Source organism: Juglans regia, chromosome 6 (genome assembly GCF_001411555.2).
Source record: "Juglans regia cultivar Chandler chromosome 6, Walnut 2.0, whole genome shotgun sequence".
Lineage (NCBI taxonomy): Eukaryota > Viridiplantae > Streptophyta > Magnoliopsida > Fagales > Juglandaceae > Juglans > Juglans regia.
In genome coordinates, this window is record NC_049906.1 from 38106497 (window position 1) to 38133634 (window position 27138).

The 27138-nt window shown below is 36.7% G+C and overlaps 1 protein-coding gene and 1 pseudogene across 1 annotated transcript; both read right to left on the reverse strand.

Annotated features, from left to right (window-relative positions):
- Nucleotides 1-367: 367 nt before the first annotated feature.
- On the reverse strand, nt 368-18967 carry LOC109014949. The gene is made up of 2 exons (XM_035690961.1): nt 18949-18967; nt 368-958 (listed from the first exon to the last, which is right to left on the reverse strand). Exon 2 carries the CDS (start codon nt 929-931, stop codon nt 503-505), a length of 429 nt encoding a protein of 142 aa, XP_035546854.1. The 5' UTR covers nt 932-958; nt 18949-18967; the 3' UTR covers nt 368-502.
- On the reverse strand, nt 2548-12660 carry LOC108989308 (annotated as a pseudogene).
- Nucleotides 18968-27138: the final 8171 nt, after the last annotated feature.

A 27138-nucleotide genomic window follows, 5' to 3' on the forward strand; every position in this document is an offset into this window, starting at 1 on the left:
GAGCAGTCTTTAAAGACTTTTAAAACTCTATGACCTTGATCAAGTTATAAAGCGACAAAGTGCCGAATTAACATATGCCTTATGTAACGTATTGGCAAGTTGTAATAGCATTCAATACGCCTCTACAGATCAAGTCCTTTGGAGATGGACTTTTTACAGAGTTACGAAAATGGCCTAGTTTTTTAAAACTTTTTTGGCATCTCGATCTATCATTAAAGAAACACATGATTAAGAGAAAAGAAACGCATTAAGCAACTTAATTAGACAGTATATAAATATATTTACTGTAATAAAAACCAAAATTATAAATATTCTCTGCCAAAAAGATCATCACCAGATTCCACAAAGAGAGAGAGCAAGACTGATATGAATGAATAGAATGTAATAACCAATGAATAAGGAGGTAATTAAAAATGGTACAAAATGAATGCAACTTTCTACATGATACAACAAAAGTTATCAACATCATCAACGACTTTTTCACGATCCACTATGCCACTTTTCATGTAGGAGTAGCAGCAAATCTGGACCTGAAATCAAGAACAAAGCCATCTTCTTGATCCCCATCAAAACCATTATCAAAGTTGAGGGCATAAGCCTGAGGATCATACTGGAACCCAGCTGTGCCGTGCTTCTTCTTGTTCTTGTTATTACCAAATGCGCTGATCTTTCTTAAGAAAGTCTTCCACTTGGGCCCTGCCACTACTTCTGTACCCTGCTTAACCTTAATCAGTTGCTTCATCCACCATGTTTCCCTGCGTTCTCCCAGCAGATGTTTGCTCTCCCTTTCATTGCTTTGTCCCCATCTGAAGCCCATAAGCCCAAGGCAACAACACCCACCACTCGAAACGGCTTCTTCGTGCTCGTCCATATGATCTTGATCTCCTTGGTCTTCATGCACCTTCAATGGTTTTTCTTCAATGGAAGCCATATTGCTAGCGCACACAGCAGAGAGAGAGAGAGAGAGAGAGATTGCAATGATGGAGGTGGGAATTAAAGGGTCGGTCTTTTTAAGGAGGAAGAGCGGTAGAGAAGGAAACGGAAGGCGGTTGCTTAATGATGTTCCAAGAAATTGCAAAGGCGCTAGTTGCAAGATTCTCGTTAGGAGTTTTTTTCCATACTTACGTGGCTTTATGCAATTGGCTGATATGAACCATTTTTTGATGAGAAAAAATGGGGGAAATTTCGTGTTGTAGTGCACTAGGACTCCAAAATTGACCTTATTTTGCAGGCTGGGGGAATTAACAGCTCAGCGAGCTTAGCTACGCGGGTGTCTTCTTCCTCACACGTTTTCTAAAACTACATCCACGAAGAAGGATCCATTAATGACCCTATTTTCTACATATCAATTACCTCTTTGAAAAAAAAATTGTCATTTGACGATTACACTGTTATATATATATTGCTTTTTTTTTTTTAATATGTCATAACCTCTCCAAGACAGTGCCATTCGAACCCACTTTGCAGAATAAATTCCGATTCCGTGCACCACACCCTCAAAAATTTTTATACACAGAACTTGTTAAATCGCTGACTTTTCACCGAGAGTTGTTGAACCTTAAACCTTAAAGATGATACCCTGAGACTAAGATCTTTCACCACTTGGACCAACCCTTAAGATTTATATTTATATATAAGAAATGCTACTGTGCCGCCTGAAGTATATCTCTGAAGTTGCCCCATTGACGTGTCATCACCATGTGGTGCCACGTATCTTTATTAAAAAAAAGTTTAAAACACAAACATAAAAAAAACAGAAAATTTAGGATCAGTCTTTATTTTTGTGTTTTTAGACTTCATTTTATTTGAGATATATTTTTTTTAATAAATTACGTGACACCAACTGATGGTGGCAAGTCAATGGGGGCAATTCCAACAGTATATGTGTTCGAGCTAAGCCAAGCCATAGGAACATGTTGTGTTCCAACAAAAAATATACATATATATATATATAATATGTGTGTATATGTGTTGGAGCTAAGCCAAGCCATAAGAACATATTGTAAAAAGTGAACAGTAAATAGGATATAATGAGACTGGCTGCCGCGTCAAAATGTGCAACCACCGAGTCATATTTTCTTGTGTGATAAGCGAAATTTAGCATGGACGCCAACTTCCAGGCATTATGCTTTTTTTTCTCGTATTTGACTGCCAACCAAAAGCTGATTCCCTTTCCACCAAGACCATGATGATCACACAGTGTTGGTTTCATTTACTTTTGAGCTGGAATAAATGTGTAAAAAAGAACTTTGTATTCCCCTCCCTTGAGGGCAGCTCAAACTAGTAGTAGCATCAGGGCATGGGCCACCAATCTGAGTCAACCTACAAACGATCTGAGGGATTGGTACCACAAAAATGAGAACTATATATGTAATTAATGCCACACATATTTCAGAAAACTGTAAAATGCTTGAAAAAAAAAAACTAAATTTTCTATCTAGTGAGAAGATCTTTTCTCATACATTTGAGCACAAGACATCAACTGTCTTCCAACAAGCTGTAAGCGAAGCCCTTTAGCCAAAGAGGATAGACACTTGAGTGGAAGCAACTTGCCTGAAATCATTTCTGAACTTGGAGTTGCGTAGAGGGCAGTTGTTGTGGTTGGTTCTGTGCTTTGGGAGGAAGCTTTGCTGCCATAGCAATTAACTCCTTAGCAATTTCAGTGAAGCTTGGTCTCTCAGATGGCTCTAATGACCAGCATCTCTCCATCAGCGATCCCCATTCTGGGCCACTGAACTCCGGTATAGGCGGCTGCAACGTGTTACTCACAATACCCCCTGAATTGCAATTGAAAGTACCGATTATCAGCAACTCAAATTTGAGTCACCTAAAGGGAAAAACATTATAAACATTGGTGCAAATTGGCATATGGCTCTTCTCCAGTGAGGAGCTCCCACATCACGATTCCAAATGAAAATACATCAACCTATACAAGGAATTTCACAGATCTCAAATTGTGCAAGTGAGAGTGGGGCTGGGGCGCTAATTTCATAAGAGGATTAAATGAGATGGATAGAGCATTAACCTTCTCAGAAACTAGGTTACTGCTACCATTCAAAAGCTCTGGTGCCATCCAAGGAAGTGTTCCCCGAACACCTCCTGAGATTAGTGTCTGACATTTCACCTTGGACAGGCCCAAGTCACCCACCTGGTACCGAAGTGTAAGTTCGAAGTCAACCTCTCAATGTAAGATAAGATATATGCTTGTGCATTTTACAAAAAGGGTAACCAGAGAAGTACAAAGCACTTGTGAACAACCAATAACTAGAGAACAACAAACTTGATGACAACTCAACAAACAACGTGGTGCCTTGCAAACATAATCCTAACTTATTACGGACTGTGTTTTATCTGCCAATAACCTGATATTAGTGAACAAGTTTTGTCATTTGAATTTGGCAAAACCAAATACCTCACCATGTTGACCTAAGAAATGTAACAGAGCAAGGTTGCAAACAACATTAGGCCAAATCTCTAACCTTGCATATTGGGCGGTGAGGATCTCGGAGATTGACCAGTAAATTGTCACTTTTCAAATCAAAATGCACTATATTCTTTCCATGCAGGTACTCCATTCCAAAAGCCACATTGATACAGAGTAAAAGAAATAATAGAGAGAAGTGTGAAAGAAGTAAACTGGAACTTGAACTTTATTCATTCGACTTGAGTTTACAGTATTCATCCTCTGTATTTATAACCAGAGAACAATAGAGAAAGGAAATAGAAATAACAGAAAGTAAAACTAACTAACAGAAAGCAAACTAACTATTACATGTATCAAATGAAACTATTACACGTGTTGCAATATGTCAACTATTTATTATCTGTGATAGTCCCCCTCAAGATGATGTGTATATATTATGCACATTCATCTTGGATAGAAGAACTTCAAATGACTTAGAACCCAAAGGCTTGGTCATTATATCTGCAACCTGATGAGCAGAAGATACATGCAAAGTAGTAATCAAACCCTCTTGTAACTTCTCACGCACTAAATGACAATCTATTTCTATGTGTTTAGTACGTTCATGATAGACTGGATTAGCTGCTATGTGAAGAGCAGCTTGGTTATCACAAAATAAGAGAGTTGGCTGAGTGTGTTGTTGATGCAAGTCAGCCAATAAGGCTTTGATCCAAACAATTTCACAAACTGTAAATGCCATGGATCTATATTCAGCCTCAGCTGAAGATCTTGATATTGTGTGTTGTTTCTTAGATTTCCATGATACAAGAGAATCCCCAATAAAGATGCAATAACCACTTATTGATCTGCGAGTGTCAGGGCAACTAGCCCAGTCTGAATCCGAAAAAGCTTTGACATGAACCTTTGATGAAGCTGAGAAAAATAAGCCTTGTCCAAGAGCAGACTTGAGATATCTCAAGATTCTCATAGCAGCTTGTAAATGGGGCATTCGAGGGCTATCCAAGAATTGGCTAAGATGATGTACTGCAAATGTAATATCGGGTCTAGTGTGAGTCAAATACAATAACCTGCCAATTAGTCTTCTGTAAGCTGAAAAATCACTCACTAATTCACCATCATCTTTGGATAGTTTTGTATGAGTGTCCATAGGAAATAGAGCTGGCTTTGCAGCAAGTAAACCAGAATCTGAAATAAGCTCTAAAGTGTACTTTCTTTGAGACAAAGAAATACCCTTTTTTGATCGAGATATTTCCATACCAAGAAAGAATTTTGCAGGTCCCAAATCTTTTAATTTGAACTCAGCATTTAGAGATCTTTTAACACTCTCAATTGCAGCTATATCACTACTAGCCAGCAGTATATCATCTACATACAATAACAAGGCAACAAATGAGTTTCCTTCTTTCTTAGTAAACAAAGAATAGTCAGCCTTTGATTGTGAGAATCCCATGTTAAATAGCACAGAAGTAAACTTGGAATTCCACTGTCTTGAAGCCTGTTTTAGGCCATATAGAGACCTTTGCAATTTACATACTCTTTTGTCCCCCTTTCTAAGATAACCTGGAGGAGGCTTCATAAAAACTTCTTCATCTAATTCCCCATATAGGAATGCATTATTAACATCTAGATGAACAATCTGCCAATTGTGTATTGCAGCAAGTGATAAAACACACCTCACAGTCACCATCTTTGCAACGGGTGAGAAAGTCTCAAAAAAATCTAAGCCTTCCTTTTGAGTATACCCTTTGGCAACAAGTCTTGCCTTATGTCTCTCTATTGAACCATCAGAATTGTATTTTATTTTATATACCCACTTACAACCTATAGGAGTTTTATTAGGTGGTAGTGTTGTAAGGGCCCAAGTGTCATTCATTTCTAGTGCAGATAATTCTGTAGACATAGCAGCTCTCCAATGAGCATGCTGGACAGCTTGGTGATAAAATGAAGGTTCTGATTCTGAAGAAATAGCAACCGAGAAGGCTTTATGTGATGCAGATAATTTGGAGTAAGAAAGAACATCAGATATGCTATGTTTATTACCTGGATTAGTAGCAGGATCCCTTGTAGATGATTGAGAAGCAAGAGCAGCTAAATTACAATGATAATTTTGCAAATAACCAGGCCTCTTTTGTTGTCGAGTTGATTTTCTTAAGGGTGGAAATTGATTTGCATCATGTATGGGTAAGTCTGTACTAACTTGAGTACTTGAATCATGAGAAGAAATTTCTGATTGCAATGGTGCAGGAGAGGTGTTTTCTGTCTGTAATGATTCAGAGTAGATTACATTTTCATTGTAATCTGGAACTGGTTTTGGAAGAACAGAAATGGAGTTTTCTGACAATTTATTTGACTGATATGGATTTTCAGTCATAGAACTTGTATTCAAGTGAGATGAAAAAGGAAATATTGATTCATGGAATATTACATCCCTGGAAACAAGAAATATTTTCTGTTCCAAATCATAAAGCTTGTAGCCCTTTATACCAAATGGATATCCTACAAAGACACATTTTCTTGTTCTTGGCGAAAATTTTGATCTATTTTGTGTAAGTGTTGATGTAAAACATAAACACCCAAAGATTTTTAAATGATGATATGTTGGAACTGATTTGTACAAAACTTCATGTGGAGATCTGTTATTCAGAATTAATGAAGGAATTCTATTGATGAGATATGTTGCAGCAAGTATACATTCTCCCTAGAAAATCAAAGGTATGTTTGATTGAAATTTTAAAGCTCTTGCTACATTCAATAAATGTTGATGTTTTCTCTCAACTATAGAGTTTTGTTGAGGTGTTTCTACACATGATAGTTGATGCAAAATTCCTTTTGAATTAAAAAAATTTGTCATTTTGAACTCTAACCCATTGTCAGATCTCACACATTTTATTTTTGTCTCAAACTGTGTTTCAACCAGATTGTAAAATGCAATAAAAATATTTTGAACTTCAGATTTTGTTTTCATTAAGTATGTCCAAGTAAATCTAGTGTGATCATCCACCAAGGTAAGAAAGTATCTAGAACCATTATGAGTTGGAACAGAAAAGGGACCCCATATATCAGCATGAACAAGATTGAAAGAAGAACTTTTATTGTATGAATGAGTCTCAAAAGAAAGCCTTTTCTGTTTGGCCAAAGGACAAACTGTACAATGACTATCAAGTTTGTCTGAGAAACTAATGTCTGGTACATTCTTTGAAAGAAGAGATAATCGAGATATGGAAGGATGTCCTAATCTACTATGCCAGATTTTGGAATTTGTAATGGAATTCACAGTGTTTGTTTTTGGTTGAAACTCAACAGCATAAGCACCTGATTGTTGCAATATGTATAGCCCAGCAGACTTTCTAGCTATCCCAATCATCTTCCATGGGGTAAATTCCTGAATAAAACAAAGATCAGGTAGAAATATGAAGGTGCATTTCTGAGATGAAGTGAGTTTGCTAACAGAAAGCAAATTATATGAAAAAGATGGTACACAAAGCACATCTTTGAGAATTAAGTTTTCAGACAATTTGACTGTGCCAAGATGGGTGACTGGTACAGTATTGCCATTGGGAAGCTTAACAAAAGTGTTTAAAGACTTTGTTATGGAAGTAAAGATATCAATGGAATGAATAATATGGTCTGTAGCACCAGTGTCTACAACCCAATTATTCTGAATTATTGATGAAGATGTTGAACAATTTGAGGAAAAACTAGAAAATATCATACCTTGGGTTATTTGAGGAGTGCTAGAAACAACATTGGCTGCTTGATGGGTTATGGTTTCATTAGATTGTGAGTGGATTAAAGCTAACAATTTTTGACAGTCCTCTTGAAAGAAAGGCAGATTATTATAAGTCTCAAAGGGTGTAGCAAAAGGTTGGCTCGTGACTTGGTTTGCTGATGCAGACTTTCCTTTCTGTCGAAAATTAGTAGATTTGAATCCTGGAGGATAGCCATGTACTTTGTAACACTTATCAACCGTGTGATTAGACATACCACAATGAGTACAGAACAGTTTGGCTCTTCTTTGCTGCTGGTTTCCAGAAACAAATCTTTGGCCTGATGGAATTGATTCTTGTATTTTGCTCATGAAAGCAACAGTCTCAGTTGCATTAGTTCTGCTGATTTCTCTCTGTTTTTCTTCTTGGACTATTAAAGAAAATACTTTGTTTATTTCTGGTAGAGGTTCCATCATCAGAATCTGCCCTCTAACATGAGAAAAATATTCATTCAACCCCATTAAGAATTGAATGACATGTTGTCTATCTTGATATTTCAAGAATTGCCGAATGGCATCACAAGTGCAGGTTCTTAAAATCCCACAAGAACAAGTAGGGATTTGATTGTAATCAGCCAATTCATCCCATAAAGACTTAAATTTTGTATAGTAATCCCTTACCGACATGTTTTCTTGGATCAACATTGATAAATCTTTCTGGAGTTGAAAAATTCTTGGCCCATTTCCTTGTGTAAATCTATTCTTGAGATCTTGCCACATATCCTTTGCAGTTTGTGCACAAATGATACTGGCCCCAATTTCCCTTGACACTGAACTGATAATCCAAGAAGATACCATATTGTTGCATCTTTCCCACAAGACATTTGAATTATCTGTTGAAGCTGGACGAACTATCAATCCGTTTACAAAACCAATTTTGTTTTTCGCCTTCAAGGCCATCATCATGGACCTGCTCCATGTATGGTAATTTTCCCCAGTGAGGATATTAGACACCAAGATTGCACCTGGTGAATCACCACTTTGTAAGTGATATGGATTGCTCTCCATATTCGTAGAATTAGTAATAGAAGCGGAAACAGAATCAGTGGACATAGATCCTCCTACGCTGATACCATGATACAGAGTAAAAGAAATAATAGAGAGAAGTGTGAAAGAAGTAAACTGGAACTTGAACTTTATTCATTCGACTTGAGTTTACAGTATTCATCCTCTGTATTTATAACCAGAGAACAATAGAGAAAGGAAATAGAAATAACAGAAAGTAAAACTAACTAACAGAAAGCAAACTAACTATTACATGTATCAAATGAAACTATTACACGTGTTGCAATATGTCAACTATTTATTATCTGTGATACACATCCATTGCAATCAATAGACACTTTCGCTTGTCAAGACTCCTGAAATGAATACCTCTTATCAGTTTTCGTTAAAAATGGCATGCTTAGAAGTGAATTTCATTAAGGAAAAAGAGAAAGGACACATTACTTCTCATTTTTCTGCAAAGCATTTCTTAAAGAAACATTAACCATATACTCTGTTACTGTTGCCACAGAACCTCCAGGGCCATCAAGCACAACACCTTAGAAAGCTAATACATTGGGATGGTGCAAATCAGCAAGCTTGATTGCCTCATTCCAGAAATCATCTCTCTGATTGAGGGCACATAGCAAAGTGTAGGGTCCTAAGAAGCATGCAAAAATGGGGAAAAAACAAAAAAAAAAAAAACAAAAATTTTTATAATGGGAAGGCACAAACCATACGCTCTTGTTCTGAAGGCTTCCCAGCAAAACACCTATCATTAATCCGTTTGATTGCAACATCTATGCCCCTCCATTTTTCATGATAAACAGTGCCAAAGGTGCCTAAACCCAATTCTCTAAGCTCTTCAAGGTCACTATTCAGTATAATCTGCCACAAACATGGTTTTAAGGCCATCTTAGCAGCAAAAACACATGATTTCAGGGAGGAAAATGTGGAATTTTCCAAACCTGCAAGTGGCCAATGCCATCGGATACCGGAAAACCAAGGTTTGTCTTATCTGACAGCTTGTTCTTGCTGTCCTAAAATGAACAAGTGGGAAAAAATATATAAACCAGTAATTGAAATCAGAGAAACCCCGCACCCCACCCCTATTTCCACTTTTGTGGAAAGGAAAGAAAAGAAAAGAGTAAGTAAATAAGTGACCTCAACTTTAGCTTTATCCTGCTTGTCACCATAACCGTTTTGAATATCTCCATCAGGATAGGTTTCAAAAGCAGACTCAATTCTATCAAGCAAGTCAGGATTGGAAGGTGAAGCTGAATGTAGAACAGAAGCAGCTACATCCTCGGCAATGGTCTGGAGATTTTGCTTAATTTGTTCCTCTGTCGAGCCTTTGAGAAGCCAAATAAAATGAATAATCACCCCAACATACATGCATAAAAAAGTAATTGAGTAATTGCACAAAACAATTGACATATTACTGACCTTTAGCAGACCTAACCTGCTCCAAATGCAAATCCCAGTTTGGAATGCCCAATGGCTGATGAACTCTGGCCTCCAGTTGTACTTCTGCATTTGGCTCCCCACCACTGCCCAAATGGCTCTCACCTAAAGGATCCCTAGTAGCAAGGGCTTCTTTCATAAGCAGAACTTTGTTTGGTCTTGGAGGTCGAAAATAAGTATCGTGCCATAGAGACCAAGGATCCTGATTGCTGAAAAGTGAGTTCGACGAATCTTGGACATTACTATTCGAAGGGACAGCTTCCATATCACCTGGGAACATCTTAGTCTGGAACTGAAGCGTGTCCTCTTTCCACTCAGCAGGAGCTGGAATTCTTTCAGTTGGATGAGAGGACTCAACACCAAGTACTGCAGGGCTGCCAAAACAAGTTTCCTCAGCATCCAAGTTACGGAATCCAATGTTAGATTGTGGATATGATACAGGATTAACCCAAATAAGTGGTTTTGACATTTCATACGACTCCAACGGTCGAGAATTATTCACATATGGAGCATCTGTAGAGGGACAAGGCAGACCATCAATTGGTTTATTGCAAACTGTGTCAAAAACAGCATTGGGTTTGACATATGTGTTGTCTAGAAGCACCTCCTTCCCAGCAACTAGCTGTGGTTTTTTTATCAAAGTTGTCTTCCTTTCTAATTTTATCAAGATGTGACTTCCTATTCTCAATATTGTAAGTTTCATGGGAGGGCATCCCAAGGGTATCCATCCTCCCATCAACTGGTCTCAGCTGTTCATGTGGAAAGAAAGTGTCTGCAGTATCTTCTCTTGGAAGGTTACCGGGAAGTTTTTTAGAATATTCTTTTGGAGACTCGTGAACCACACATTCTGAAATTTGAGTTGATACACCACCTTCAGGAGATACATCACCATTATTCATTAAGGCATCCTTTTTTACCTGGTATTGACATGGCACTGAATGTTGCTGGACGGCATCATCTTGGTAAGAATGAGGTGCAATGGCCATGAATGCAGCATGAGACGACTGTAGATCACTTGTCCTACTGATAACACCCGGGGGGGCTGAAATTTGAAGCCTATCAAGATCATTTTCATTTTGGAGTATAGTCTTATCGTTTTCAATCTGTCTCTGGACTCAGAGTAAACCTAGTTATGTCCATATGTGGTGTCCAAACTTGAGTATCTACCTGACCAAGGACCCTCAGTTGAGGAACGGCTTTCTGCTCAATAATGCCTTCCCCCAAAGCTCCAGTTACCATAACGATTTTCATTGGCTGACCTTTCAGCTTGTCCTCCCCATGGAGACTATAACAAATTGAGTTCACATCAGACATTAGGCTCGCACTCCTGTCTCTTTGATCTTGCACCAAAGTATCCGAATGTGCATGAGGCAGTGCTTTTTGACACATATAACAATCATCCAACCTTGGTATTTTCTCAGGAAACCTTACCTATTGATGGGGTACCAATCCATGCTTGGGCGCTGGAACCTGGTGCCAGCCATAACCACCTCCTACCACCGAAGAAGGGACTTGAACCCGATATGAATTGTAGATCTGATCAACAGGAAGTTGGACAACACTTGGTCCAAATTTGCTTTCATCAGCATAATGATCCAACCGAGTTTGTTGTGGTTGCATAGCTGGCTGAACCATATTCGGTCTTATGCTAAAATGAGAAGATGTAGGAGTCATTTTCATGTGCACTGCAGGAATAAACTGATGGGAAGTGATGCCAACAAAGTTATCATGGAGCTGCTACTGGGTGAACACAGACGCCGCTGTCCCCAATAGATGAGGATTCGGGAAACCCATTTGAGGAGGAAACTGTAGATAATCCGCATGCTTTATAACTTCTTGGCGAGGATCAGCATAGGCCTGCAAATAAGGTGAAGATATTGGAATGTCCATTCTACGTTGTTGCAACCCCAATTGTGGTTGCGTAATAGTAATAGGCACAATGCTTTCTAATTGAACCTCAGGCTTAGATGTTTGGAGAAGAACAGAATTCATAATTAGAATGTCTGGTGGCACTGCAGAGGTATCAGCATAAGTTGCAGGGCTGGGATCTACACACACCAATCTTGGAGCAGTGTCATTAGAAGTAGCTGAATTTCCTCTGGGTGATAACATGCTGGCTGATGAGAGCCCACTAACATCCCCTTGACCAGGACCCAAGCTATCAAAAGCATCGTTCCCACTATAATCAGGATTTTGGGTTGAAGAAGCACTTGCCATACTTCCCTTCCTCATGATTCCACCACCAACTCCATCCACGATCCCATTCACCGCATCAAAATATCTCTGCCCACTATTATGTAAGTCCCCAAACTGTACTGTACCCAAAGGGTCGAGTTGTGAAACAAAAAACACAAACAACTTTAACTTAGCCGACCCATCTGAAGACCTCTCAACCAGTTTTTCATACTCATCCATCATGTTATCAAGGTCATCAGGACATGAGACCGACACCAATGCATCAAGATCCTCATCAGGGAGCTGATATTTGATAATCACAAGTTGCCCATAAGTATCCACCATCTTTTGTGCCAGTTCGTTAAAGCTCACATCTCTCTTGACACGAATGATCTTTGTCTGCCCTCCAACATATCTCAACATCCCATCGCTTGGCCTTGGCAAAATCTTTCCCCAAAAACTGCATAAAATCTTTACTTTCTTCCCAGACACAGAATCATCCCCACCCTCATCGCTCGCCTGATCAGTGCCACTGCCAACAACCCGATTGCCCGAGTTGGGACTATTAGTGAACCCAGTAGCTAAATTACTGCCTGCCTAATCAGTGACATTGCCACTAACCCTATTCCCCAAATTGGGACTATAGCCCAAGCCCAATTGCCATATCACTACCAGCCTGATCCACGCCATTGCCACCATGATCAGTAGCAGTAGCATTACCACCAACTTGATCACCCAAATTCAGGTGATAGCCAATCCTAGTTGCCATAGCACAACTAGCAATATCAGAGGCATTGCCACCAACTCGGTTGCCAAAACTCACACTATAGACAGTCTCGACTGCCATACCAGGAAGATTGGGAGCATTGCCACCAACTCAATTTCCCAAATTCACACCATAGCCAGTCCCAGTTGCCACAACAGTACTAGCAAGAGCAGTAGCGTTTCCACCAACCCTATTGCCCAAATTGTGATTATAACCAAACCCCACGCCTACACTAGCAGCAGGGCTCACACCCGAATGCCCCAAAGGAACAGGCATACGAGGGCCCCACACTGCCACACCAGGCGTTGCCCCATTTCCATACCCCAAACCAACAAACCCAGCATCCAAAACTGTTCCCGAAGGATAATAAACCAGTATCGACAAAGGGTTCCTGGCCTCCCAGGGCGGGTTGGGGTAAAACCCTTCCATGTTTAGACCCGTAGGAGCAGCTGACACAATGCAAGGCTCTTCGGCTATAGTTCGAGCTACGTTTAATGGTTGCAGATCCTTCGGAGCCGAGTTCGATCAAATGCCATTTCTGCAACATATATATATTTTTTTCCTTTCCTACAATCCGGTTATGAACTAGTCCTAAAAACTACGAAAAATCCACACAAACTGGGCAAAAAATTGAGAAATAAATGAGGGGTTTTTAAGCAAGAAACATAGTTAAAGAAAAAGAGACTAAAAAGAGAATTACTAGATTGAACGGTGATATGATATGTGAAATTGAGAGAGAGAGAGAGAGAGAGAGAGAGAGAGAGTCTGTGTCGGTGCATTCCCAAAAGCTCCTCGATTCAGGGCTTTGATAAATCTTCTTTCTTCCTTTCAACTCTCTCTCTCTCTCTCTCTCTCGCTCACTATCTCTTCGTAGTTTGTCTCCACAAGGCCGGTGAATATTACATATATACTCGAAATTATATGTCTGGGTTGATTTTTTTTTTATTTTCTAGGGAAAATGACAGAAAGCAAGCATTTGTAGGCAGCAGGGGGGCTCTGCCAAATTTTAAGAGGCAAGGCGTGGCTTTCTACTTAGGCTTTAAGTAATTGCAAGACACAAGCGGGAAGAGGCACGTGGATGCCTTCATGCACTCAAACTTGTGAGCTTACTTTTGACTTTTTGACCCAACCAACCTAAAATCCATCAATTTAGGAAACTCCTGATAAATCAAATCACTTTGACAAACAAAAACCCATTAGTTTTGCATCACAAATGGGAGAAAAGTAGATCAAATAGGAGAGGAACGACATTATCTTTGAATTTTGTTCGAAACCGGATCTCTTTCTCTGTGGAAAATTACAATTTGAAAACTCTTCAAAAGAATAATTTACCTTTTTTCGAACTGAGTTATCAATAAAATTATAGTATTATGTTGTTCTGTAAAGAGTTAGCTATTTAGAGACTGCTCATGCAAGCCCATACAATTATATTTAAAAAAATTTAAAATTACAATAATATCTTTTTTAAAATGATTTTTTTTCCCTTTAACCCACATTCATTAATGAGTATGCACACGCAATTATCTATTCAGAACTGTAAATATAATTTCTCTTCTTTAAAAACAATTATCTTCTCTCTTTACCAAGTTTGGAATATTCTTTTCTTGGCTATATTGAATTGAAATTGGTAATTTCTAAACTTCTTAATAAAAAAAAAAAAAATCTTGTATTTACCAAGTTTGGACTTGTTGTCCATAGCAAGAGAATCCCCCTCCTCCTTTGAAGGATGAGGGTTGGTTGTCTGGCTCCTCTTTTGAAAGATGGTAGATGGTTTTCCCTCTCCTCCTTTAAAGAATAGAGGTTGTATACCCTCTCCTCATTTGAAGATTGGGTGATGATTATCTCTATTCTTACAGAGTGTTTTATTCTCAGACAAATCAGGATTGAAATCTCATAAGGTTTTGTCATTAGAGAGCTTATAGAAGTTAAGACAATATCTGTCACAAAAATATTTGCTTGCGAGAAAGCCTAAAAAAGATGAGTTGTTTGGCTTTTAATTTGAATGTTTTCCTGTATTTATCAATCATAGCTGTAATTTCAATTTTATTAAATGAAATGAAGTCTGTTTAGGATAAATAAATAAAAAAAAAATGACTCCATTAATTAATTCTAAAAAGCATACTAACAAATCCCACACATAGATATGTAATATTTTTAGGCAGATAGAGTATCAGTGAGATTAATTAATTAATTTGAGGTGGTTTGTTTTAGTTACTTTTGGTAGAGTTTGTAGGTTTTCAGTTGCTTACGCAAGTTGTTTGAACTTTTCGAATACGTTAGACTAACAAACGGATAAGAGATTAGATTGAGCTGTTCAAAAGGGACAAAAAAAAAAAAAAACATAAAAATAAGATGGATGAAAGAGATGAAAGGTATATGAAAGCAAAAGCACTTTAAAATCTCAGCTTTCTCAGCTTCCATGCAAGTGCTTTTGATTTGAATGGGAGATATGTGTCTTGACTTTTTGTTCAGAGAAAATTGCAGTTTTTACATTCATCGAGCAATGAAAACATTAAAAAAATACTATGTAAAACATAATTTATTACTGATATGCTGTTCCTAGCTATTAGAATAAGACAACCACTTTTGTTTTATTTTTTATTTTCCCAACTATGCACATACAGCATAGCATACCTTCTTTCTATGATGAAAAAATAAAAAGAGTTTTAGGCTCGGTTTAGTTTCACAAATTTTTAAAATCGTCATATTTTATCTCATTTTAATATTTAAATACCACTCAAACATAAATATTTTTTAATTTTAAATTTTAAATTTTCAACTTTTTCTTCTAATCATTATCTAACTATTATAACTTTTCCAAACAATTCAATTTTTACAAATTCTAAAACAAATATAATATAAAAAATTATATTCTAATAATATTTTAATTTTATAATTTTATAATTTTATAATTTTTTTTATTCAATTTTGTCTCTCTCCATTCCCAAAATTCCATAAAAGATTTTAACTCAATCTATTTTGTTAACGTCATGTTTCGTACGCCTTTGAGCTAGGTTCTAACAACTCGGGTATTGGGTCTTCCACCTGCACACTTAAGAAAACACAGAAGGCGAAGGGGCCTAAATGGTGGTCAGGGAGTCTCCAATTCTTAAGTCAGTATATCTCCTTAATAATTTGTGCAAGAGCTTAGAAGAATTAGATAGAATTTTTTATAACTGGAGGTCGGCTTTTATACTAGATTTTTGGATAGGGATAGTCCATACCTGGCCTTAGGGAGTTCATGTCACTTCAACTGTTCACTTAGTCAGAATCCTTTAATGCGGCGTAGAGTTAGGGGAGTGGTGTCATGAATACAGTGTGGCTCCCTGACTCACTTTACCTTGCGAACGTCCCTTGTTAATTCCATTCATGCTTGTTATCGGAAAATCGAGGGTTCCATGTATCTCTCGCCCACTTGCTCGTACAGGTTCTCAAGGGCTAGGTGTCATTGGGGGTGTCAGGGTGGCAGGTCTCATATGCCCCTATCGTCCATTTTTCTCACGTGTGGGTTGCTTCATGAGCATATTTTGCCCATAGATTGAGTACTCCATATAGGTCCGTTGACCCCTTTTAGAGAAGGGTTGTTAAGCTTGATCGGACTCTCTAACTTATTCCCTCAGAGATCCCTCATGAGCTTGCTATACGGGTCAATACGAGAGAAAAATTTCCTTACACATTTCAATATTATTCACAAATTATTTTACTACTCTCCACAGATTATATCATCTTATTTCATTATCCAAACGAGACCTAACTATTCTATCATCTGAAGTGTATCAATGAAGTTATCCCATTAACATGGGCTTATCACGTGACGACAATAATAATAATCAAAACACGAAACCGCTATCTGTCCAACCCAATAGAGCAACTTCATCAATACATTTCAGGCGACTCCATTCCATGTCCAATCATTTTCAATCTTACAAGAGACGAATCTTCAAGATTCAAAGGGCATGGCCGTACTTACCATACATCTAAACAAAACTTTAGAAAACAATAGTATTTATTTTCGTTTTTTCTAAGGGTGGCCCTCCAAAAACATCTAACCCAATCTATTTTTATTCCAAAATAAATTACCCACCCCCGCCCCCAAGTTCCGACCAACATTAAATATCTTAATATTGCGTGCATACATGCCATGCACCATATATTGGGGCCACTTTGAATATCATTTTAGAATTTGGTATATGATTCTAAAAGATCCTCTTATATGCCAAGAATTGATTTTCAATCTTTGTATTATATGTAAAATTCTTAGTATTTTCCGTCGCGTAACAACCCACACATCCACATTAAAACTACTAGTTTAGATACATATAAATTTATTGTGTTTTTAAATATGAATAATGCTACCCATCATTATTAACAAGTGTACCTTTATGTTTGTCAAAATACCAAATTGGCTTATAATATAACCAAAAATATATATAATAAAAAGAGTTCTTCTACTTGAAAGTCAGTGTGTAATGCACACCTTCCATTAATTTATTGATATGCCAACACTTGATTTATAAGAAATTTAAATTTAAAATTTTTTAAATAAATTAAGTCTTGTCATGTTAATAAAATAAGAAAAATGATAGTTGTAATAGTGAGTTTGTAAATATCGTATAATTATTTTAAAAAAAATAAATAAATACGATATTTACAAACTCTATAACTTTAATAACATTACTCATAAAATAAAATATGTTTCCTACCGACATTATAATAAAAAAATGGAATTAGTAAGAAGAAAAGCGTGGAGCCAACAACCTGAAAATTGACGGGTAGATAATGCTAGCTCTAAAGTAAATTGTGGGGTATGCTATACATGTTTCGGTTTCCTACATTAAGCTAGCAATTGATGTGAAACCCTACCACACGTTCATGCTGTCTATTCAGTTTGGGATACAGATTTAGGGCCATACGACATAACTACTTTTTATGTGTCTATTTAATATTGAATTCTCCTGATCATATTGCAAAAAAGCAATTGCAATATGCGTCTTTGAAGTTTCAACCAAATGCACTCACGTACGTACGTACTCAAGTACTCATGCATTTTGCACTGTTCATTTTATATATGAAAATGATGGTCATGATATCAAAAGCCTGATTTTGAGGCTTAACTAAATTTAAATTTAGATAAAGAATTTGTTATGTTTTGATCTTTAGGATTTTTCATATATCTAAAATACTAATTAAATAAATATAAGAAAGTTTTTCTTGGGATTTTTTTCGAAGTACTACATGAAAGTTTTGAATTTCCTGATCATCAACGGTTAATGCGCGCATATATAACATGCAGAACCTTTAAATGCATATATATGGAGTCATTAAAATAAATAAATATATATATATATATATATTCTCATGTAGATGTGTAGATTGCACACCTAATAAAGTGCTTAGGAAAATGTTATAGGTCCTAACAATGGGTTCCGAATAATCTCGACTATTCTTTTTACTTAATAATTAAGAAAATATTTTTTAATAATATTGTGACTTTTTAAAAAAAAATATATTTAAGAAGATTAAAAAAAATGCACGAAAAATGCACATCTCGGGAGGATTAGGAATCCTTGGTGATCAGTGTAGTGTTGCCCAAAGTGCTTATATGGTATACTTTAATTTGAAAAATAAATTTTAAAATTTAAATCTTATAAATCAAATTTTCTTATTTAAGCAATATGAATTATGTTTTTATACACCGTTTTGACAATAGAATAATTAAAAAAATAAAAATTAAAAATTAAAGACAGCGACCATTGGAAAGTAAGGAAACTTTTATAGGAAACTTTTATTGCCATGAATGGCCAACTCAAGACCCTACTCACATGGGATGAGAGCACTAAAATTTTGTTTCTTTCCATGGAATTCTAAAGTGGGTTGACAAAATCCGCCATGGTACCTGTTGGAAAGTAACCTTATCAGTTAACAGTATAGTCCTTTCTTGTTGACTATACAATCTGATATTCATGTGTACGTAGAAAAATGAAAAGTCTCTAATTTTTTTACGATAACAATTCACATGCATCATATCATGGGCTACCGGCCCCAGCCACCAGATGGAGTGGTCGGCCCTAGTGATCTCCGCCCACTTTGCATGTATGCATGCATTCTGGTCATGGCTTGCTAGCTGTGGCATAAACATCCTCCCGATGAGACGATTCTTTGAGGACTTGTCTACCCTCAGATGCCCACCAGTCGCCCCCGCCCATGGGAAAGTTTGGCCTTCGGGCATGGCCTCGCCCCACGGGGGTGGATTGGACCCCAAGTTCATTAGCCTACCACCCACATAGCCACGTCTAGGGGCCCACCAACACACTGACTCATTGAGAAATAGAGATATATCTGGATTGTGTAGAGGAAAGTTGCGACGGTAAGAGAGAGAGAGAGAGAGAGAGAGAGAGTCTGAGAGACTAGCGATGAGGTGAGAGACCAGCAATGACAATGGTGACAGAGAGGGAACGGTGCGGGGGGAGAGGTTTTTGAAATTACCCACGTACATCTGTATTGTAATGCAACAATCTATCTAATCACTCAACAACTTGATTAGTGATCAATCATGCGATAATTCGATAGTCAATCATATTCATAAAGTAAATAAAGTACGTAACACCAAATTTGATTATAAAGAAACTTTTTAAAGAACTCTTCAAAGGTAAAACTCTACGGGGCAGTCAAACCCAAAAAAATCACTTTTATTATTTGAAAATCAGTTGCAATTAATTTTCAATTACAAAATCTTTACTAATTGACTCTCTTGATCCGAAAAACTATCTATTTGCCTCTACCATAGTAGTAACCAGAACTTCTGGCGATTTTCAAACTATTGACTTCTCTCCTAGAACTCTAGTGACTGAACTCAATCAATCAAACTCCAACATAGAATAAGCATGCACTCAATGAGAGAAAAATAACTAAAAAATTCTCTTAAGAATTTTCTCACACATAAGCACTAGAAAAGACTCTAAAATCTACAAGGCCGAAATCTCTACTGATCCTAACTAGTAGAATCTCTTAAATAAATAATCTAATAAGAATTTGAATTGCAGTAGAACTCTGCTGACAGAATAAATCTAATAAGAGTTTGAGTCACAGTGAAACTCTGCTGACAGATTTTGCTGGCGCCTGATACTTATCTTCTCAGCATTGGCAGTTTCATAATCAAACTCTTCCCTAGATAAGATCTATCTCTTAGAACTTGACTTCTACACTTTTGACTTATCTAAAACACTTCCTAACAACCTCTAGATAAAATCAAAATAGTCATAGATAAAGTCAAATTGTTTTACATTCATCCAAATTACAAAACCAAAGATAAGATAAACTCTATCATCTTATTCACTTAATCATATCCAAACTTATCAACTTAGTCATCCAATCATACCCAAACTTTTGCATCTACAGTTTTAAACAAAACCTAGTAAGAAACGGCGTCATTTTATTTTAAAACAAAAAAAAATTATTTTTTTAATATATATATATATGAGTTTGGGCAGAACTAGATGTCAGGTGGCGGTGCCCCGCTGCCCAATTAACCCTAGTCTCACGTTGGCCGGCTATGGCGTTCAAAAACATGCATGTGGGTAGGGGTGATACCCACATGGTGTGGGGCGGGGGGTGTCCTCCCCCGCACCATGCGGGGTTTGGGGGTTTTCCCCCCTCCCCCCGCCCCCGGGAGGCGGGGGAGGGGGGAAATTTTCAATCCGCCCCGCCCCCTGCCTAGGCACCACATTGTGTTTAAAAAAATTATTTTGGTCTAAAAATATTTTTTTAGATCCAAATTATAATATAATTTAAATAATAAATTAAAATTCATAAATATAAATATAAAAAAAATAAAAAAAAAATAAAAAAAAAAACTTAAACTCATTAGAGTTAGATTTTGGATTGATTTGGCCTCCTAGGCCAACCTTTATATAGGAGGCCAAGGAAATACAATAGTCATCATTAAGCAATGTGGGACATAGTAGTAAGTCTCACATTGCTTAAGGATGACTATTGTATTGCATTGGCCTCTTATATAAAGGTTGGCCTAGGAGGCCAAAGCAATCAAATGACTTGAATATAATTTTAAGTCTTTAATAAATTGTATATATCTATATACAATATATTTATTTATATATATAAAAATAAAAAAAATTTATATGTGGAGTGGGGGCAGGGGACGGGGGGCAGGGCGTGACCCCGCTGGGGTCATCCTGCCCCTCGCCCCCGCTAGGCCCTCTCTATGCGAGGCGAGGGACCCCACCCCGGCATGAGCGGAGCAAGGTAGCCCGCCTGCCCATATGGAGGCGAGGCGAAAGTGGGCGGGGCCCCGCCCCTGCTGCCCACCCCTACATGTGGGACTATTCCATTTCCACAACAATTAGTATGCATCAACTTTTGTGTTGTATATATAATCATGAGCTCGATCTATATGGATGTGTTTCACGATGTCAGCAAGAATCGCAATCTTATCAATGTTGGGTATAGAGTTTCGCTTCTCACATACAGATCATATGCAAACTGCCATATATATTTATATATATATATATATATTGTGAGCGGGTAAAATGTTAAAGCCCTATAAGTCTCAACCACCGGGCCACATTAAGAAATAAGAAAAAGGACAAAAGGATATGAAACAAAGGGGAACGTGTAGCAGGCAATGGCAGGGCCATCAGAGCAAGTCAAAGGGAAGTATGGGGAAAAAAAGGTTGCAAATGGGACCGATCCCATCACTGCAGACTGAGACAAGCAATCGGGAGGTAGATAAAAATTTCAGCTAGATGACCAAAAACTCTCTTGACTTCGTATTTTTCTCCTTCTTCTTCTTCTTGTGAAAGGAGAGCACCAGTGGGAGGATCTTCTTCTTCTTCAATGCTTCTTCTTCCTCTTTAACCTCTTCTTCAACCTGAGAACAGGGAGCTCCAACGAATGATTTTTATCCAGTAAATGTATCTGAAGCCACCATTGTACAGTGAGGAATGATAGATTATGAGAGACTGTAAACAAGAATATTATAGTGAGTTTCTCTTCCCCAAACGTCCGTGGATGTAAGTATTATGCCAAACCATGTAAACTCATATGCCCATTTTCTATTATTTTCTCTACGCATTTCACTACCATGGACGTACACACCGACACCGTACAGCCGCATCGGCACACTGCCAGGGACTCCTAACAACACCAATTGAGACCCAAGTTGTCCCAGTGGGCTGAGAATGATTTTTTCTTCCCTTCAGACCTATTGTGCGATTTTTACAACATCAACACACACACACACATATATATATATATTATTTTGCACCTTAAATTATAAAAGAAATTAATATTCTTACGTACGTATATACCATACCTTAAATTTCTCAATTTTCAATTTTCAATCTCTATTAAATATTTAATGGTGCAAGTTCAAATTTGTTTTTAGTTTTAAGATGTAAATTATAAGAGGCAAGTGATAATTTATGGATAAAAACGTAATTAATTCTCCAATATTTAATATATATATATATATATATATATATATCGGTGAGAACACGTACGTACATATAGTTGGAGGCACTAATGTACGGTACGATCGATTTCTCTAATATATAAATATATCTCTTTATATATATATATATATATATAATGTGGTTATCTAACGTCAAATCTTGTTTTAAAGGTTTTTGTTATTTTTTCATTAAAGTTAACGCCGTTCATCTAAATCTGTCAGTGTACTGTGAATGTAATGGACATATGAAAGTTAGACCATCATATTTGAATTAAATTTCATTAAATACGTATGGAAGTTAAACCATCATATTTGAATTAAACTTCATTAAATATTGTTGTTTGTAAAGAAGATTTATACACAGCTTCTTAGAGTTTTGATCTTTGAGCACGTTTCTCGCTGATTTCCGGCATGAAATAACAGTTCTATACATTTTTGTCTTGCAAAAGAAGAAAAGAAACGGTATGATCAATATATTTATTATTTTGGCCACCTTTTTTGACCATATACTAATTGCATGCTGTTTTACATTTCGTATAATGCGTTTATCAAATGGTTCTGATCTCTTGAGGTACTCCTCCTTTGTTTACCTTAAATATTTGTAGGAGTTAGCATGTACATTGTACATCGTATGAGATGAGTCGTTCTCTGTTTGTTCTATTCCAAATTTTGAAAAATTTTCATGACTTTATTGGCATGCATGAGACTGGCCGGCCTATATTCACTATAAGAAAAATAAGTTTTTATGATTAATTTATTACAATTAAAAGACTATTTATAACTAATTTTAATTACAAATAGTCATTTTGTTAAATTAATTTATAGTAAATAAGCAATTTTCTTATAGTGATTAATACAAGAATACTGGGTATATGGTCTATCTTGATCTTTAGGCACTGGATAATAAATATGTAAAACGAAAGGTCATAATTGGCTCTTTTGTCAGTTTGTTCCCTGTATGTACCATTTATTACATTATTTGAAGTCATGATATCAACGAAGTGATTTATATTGGATATTTCATTATATGCATCCACAGATGAGTTTGTTTTAAGTCAGAAAATTTTATAAACTACACCATCATCTTATTTTCATCCCATTATATATAATGTAATATATTTATTATCATTGAATGATCATTTATTAAATAATTATTTATCATCTAATAGTGATAAATATATCATATCTTACATAGTGGGATGAAAATATGATAGTGGTGTGGTATTTAATTGGAGGGGAAGTTTCTAGGCTTAAATGAGAAGGAAAAGAAACCCAAAAATATTCATGGTTCGCTTCATATTAAATATTCACGGCATTCATTAACTTTTTCGTCCAAGGAAAATAAAAGAGGAAAAAAACCCAAGTACCAAGTAGGATACTAACTCATGATCTGATCTGCGGTGGGAAATAAACATCAAAAGGATGCAAAGTCCAAACCCACATTAACTTTGCTATGGTTAAAGATGTGAAAAAAGTAAAACGTGTAGGAGAAGAAACGGAGAAAATCCACTAAAAGTAAGTCCTATCCGAAAAATACAAGCTTAATAAAATAAAAAGATAAAAAAATAGAAAAAAGGCAAATAGAAACACTATAACTAAAAATTAATAAAATAAAATAATAAATATAACACAGCGTGTAATTATTTATAAATAATATAAATATTACATCGTTATTTAATTAACCAAAAATATTACATCTTTATTAATTTAAAATTAATTCTTAACAAAAAGAATTAAATATAAACTAAACAAACGTGCATTATTCCACGTTACTTTCATCTAATATATATATATATCTATATCAAGTTAATATATCATTACATTTTAAATTTTGTCTCACTTACGAGTTTAGTACTGCATGTGCAGGTCTCGGCTCTTGCCTTTCATCTTTATGAGTAAACTCATCAAGAGAACTCGGCTCTTGGACTCTCTCATGTATAGGCCGTCTCTATCATTTTGGGCCGGCGGCCATGCTATCATTTTTTTTTTTTTCTGTTTCTTTTTATTAACGGCTTTCTAGATCTGCCATTGACCTATTAACTCAATAAAAAATAATATTTACAGTTTTAAAATATACAATATTTGTATACTCATAGGTAAATTTCAAATTTATATAAAAAAAAAAATATTTTTTAAATAATCTCTCTCACTTTTTATTGAAGAAAATACACGAGAATTGCCCACAAGACGGTATATAACAGTTGTTACATGTGAGACATGATGGGTGCAGGAAAAAAGTTATTTGTACTCGGGAGGGGAAACCCGCGTACACGTCTAACCACGTGTAAAAATAAAACAGTGTGTTTCCTCTCATCTTCTTCTTTGCATCTTCTTTGCATTTTCTTTTCACGGAACACAGCACTTCAGCTTCAGGAGCAAGCTTCCCCACAAAAGATCACGAAGACGAAACACAAAGACAAGTTCTTCTTGGGTACTGATTCTCATATTCTTCGTCTTCGCTATTTTCTAACCAAGCCGTGCCTCATTGGTAGTGTTTCTTCAACCAACGATTGGTTGAAAGCCTGGCATTTAGAGTAGAGGTTCATTAGTCGGTGGCCCTTAGAAGTCAAAGCCTAACATCTATGCTCTTCGGCCATTTCTCTTTTTCGTGCTTCACTCTTTCGAGCTCTATTTGTATCTGAAAACCAAAAAGACGCGACTTTAACAATTAGATCATATCCTTGAAAATAAAAATTATAAATGGATTTGAAGAATTAAAAACCTCAACGCTTTAAGTGAAGAAAACATGAAAGTTTATACAATTGAGGAAGCCGTTTGGAAACTGAGAAACATATAGAGAAGAAAGGAAGCAGCGGCGAAAAGGAAGGAAGAGAGAGGTATGTGATCGTCATCGTGGGTAGGAGACAAAGCGTACAAGCTGGGTTTACAGAGAGAAAATCTCAAGCACAAGGTTACTGACGTGCTTGTAGGGAAGACAAAGGAATGGAAGTCTGGGGAAATGAATTCGTTTTGGTTTTTTGTTTTTTTTAACCACGTCAGTTGATTCCACAACAGGTACCCAACGCCGGGAACTTGTAGTAGAATTGTGGATGCATGAGAAATGAGAGAAAGGATCCAATTATTATCTTGGATGACGTACCTCCAAGATCGAGGTGGAAAGAAAAAACTGCTTATACATCAAACTTTTCAACAATGGATTGCAAGTCTTCAACGTAATAATATTGGCACTACAAACGAAATAGACGTAATAATATTGGTTATGTTTAATTGGGTGCTGAGATGATTTTATATGATTTAAGTTAATCTCTAAATAGCAGTGAGTTAAGATATTTGAGTAAGTTATGTGGATCTAATGAGATGTGTTTGAATATATAAAGTATGTTGAGATATGTTTTAACTTTTTATAAAAAATTAAAAAAGTAATGAGTTATTGGTTTGAGATAAGTTGAGATGAGCTCAACACACAAAATAGACTTATGTTAGTGCAAATAGGCCTTGAACCAATATGAATCAAACTGACAAACAGACGTTAGGCTTCCTAGATTTCATGTGACATATCACCAACCCATGGACCTGTATTGGTCCTTTAATGTTTGTTGAATTAAGTCTTTGAAGTGATTTTTACTAAGTTTTAGATTTGAATTTGAATATAGATTTATCTTAGATAATTGATTTTAACTACCTAAAGATTTATTGAAATTTCTAATAAGATTAGAAAAATACTATAGACACAAAGAGATCCCACACAAAGTGTTAGTGTGCCATGTCTCCTCCTTATTTTTTTCTTTTTCTTTTTCCCCCCTCTTACCGTGCCTGCCACCCTTGTCCCCTCCCCATGCCCTCTCTCCGTGACAACCAAGGTGGTTGGGGACCACCTCAGGGTGGGCAAAAGACGCTAGCGATCCGAGCAGCACCGCTGACGTGGAGCTCACGGTAGTGCAGTGCACATTTCGTACACTGTGTGTGTGGTCGACGGCCGCCGTTAGTTGGCCGTGGTGGTCGGGATTTACCTCTGAGCCGATAGAATTTTTTGGCGGTCCAAGTAGCGACCGCCAGAGGGGACAAGAAGAGCTTGTCGTGCATGTTGGTGCACGTTTCGTGCATGGCTTGCATGGTTGACGGCCGCTGTCCATTGGCTTTGGTGGTCGGGAACCATCCCGGGGGGGCAGACAACGCTGGCAATGAGGGAAAGGGGGAGGAGGGTTAATGGGAGAGAGAGAGAGAGAGAAGAAAAAAAAAAGGGAAATGTGGCACATTGACAGTGTGCCACATCAGTGTATGTGATCCCTTTATGAGATTCATTTGTGTCTCTAGCAGCCCTCATAAGATTAAAGTCTAAACTATGGCTCAAACTTGACTTGAGGGAGCGTCTACGACTTTCTGCTATCTAGGCCCCATTAAAGTCACAAGACCTCATGTTCGCTTGATAGAGTGTTACTATAATCATACCCAACTAAGAAAGCCAACTCCAATTAACCACTCCTATCCTTTTATTTGGAAAATTTATATATATATATATATATGTGTGTGTGTGTGTGTGTGTGTGTGACAGATCATGGCAATATGGATTACCTTACAAACCTTTAGTTTTAAGTACATAACTATCACTACAAGAGAAATGCTTATATGTAGCTAGTTATTTATGTCGAAAATGACAAATTTCTATCAAAATCAGTACATTCTCATAATAAATAATCATTTTCATTACAAATAACTCGTTACAAATAATTTTTTTTTCTTATGGTGTATATATTAGCTGAGAACATAACAATATTACATTTTGGAATTTTTAACTGTTGGGTTTGTGGAGCCTAATTTATTCTTATGACGGCCTGATTTGATGACTCGGCAGACAAGGTTTCATCACTATTTTTTGGTGGAGTTTCAATAAGGCTTGGGCTAATATATGAGTGTCAGGGGGCAACAACCTCGAGAAAACTTTTTGACCTTATTTGTGACTTAAGAAAAATTCAGGCAGAGAGTTTGCTTGAGCGAACATCATACAAAGAGTTTGCTCAAATGAATAACTCAGTAGTTGTGAAATTAAAGTTTTTTGCCGTCCAATCCTATGTATATGTTTGTTATGAACAGTATGGTCGTTTGGAATAGTATATTTCGTCTCAAAGTGT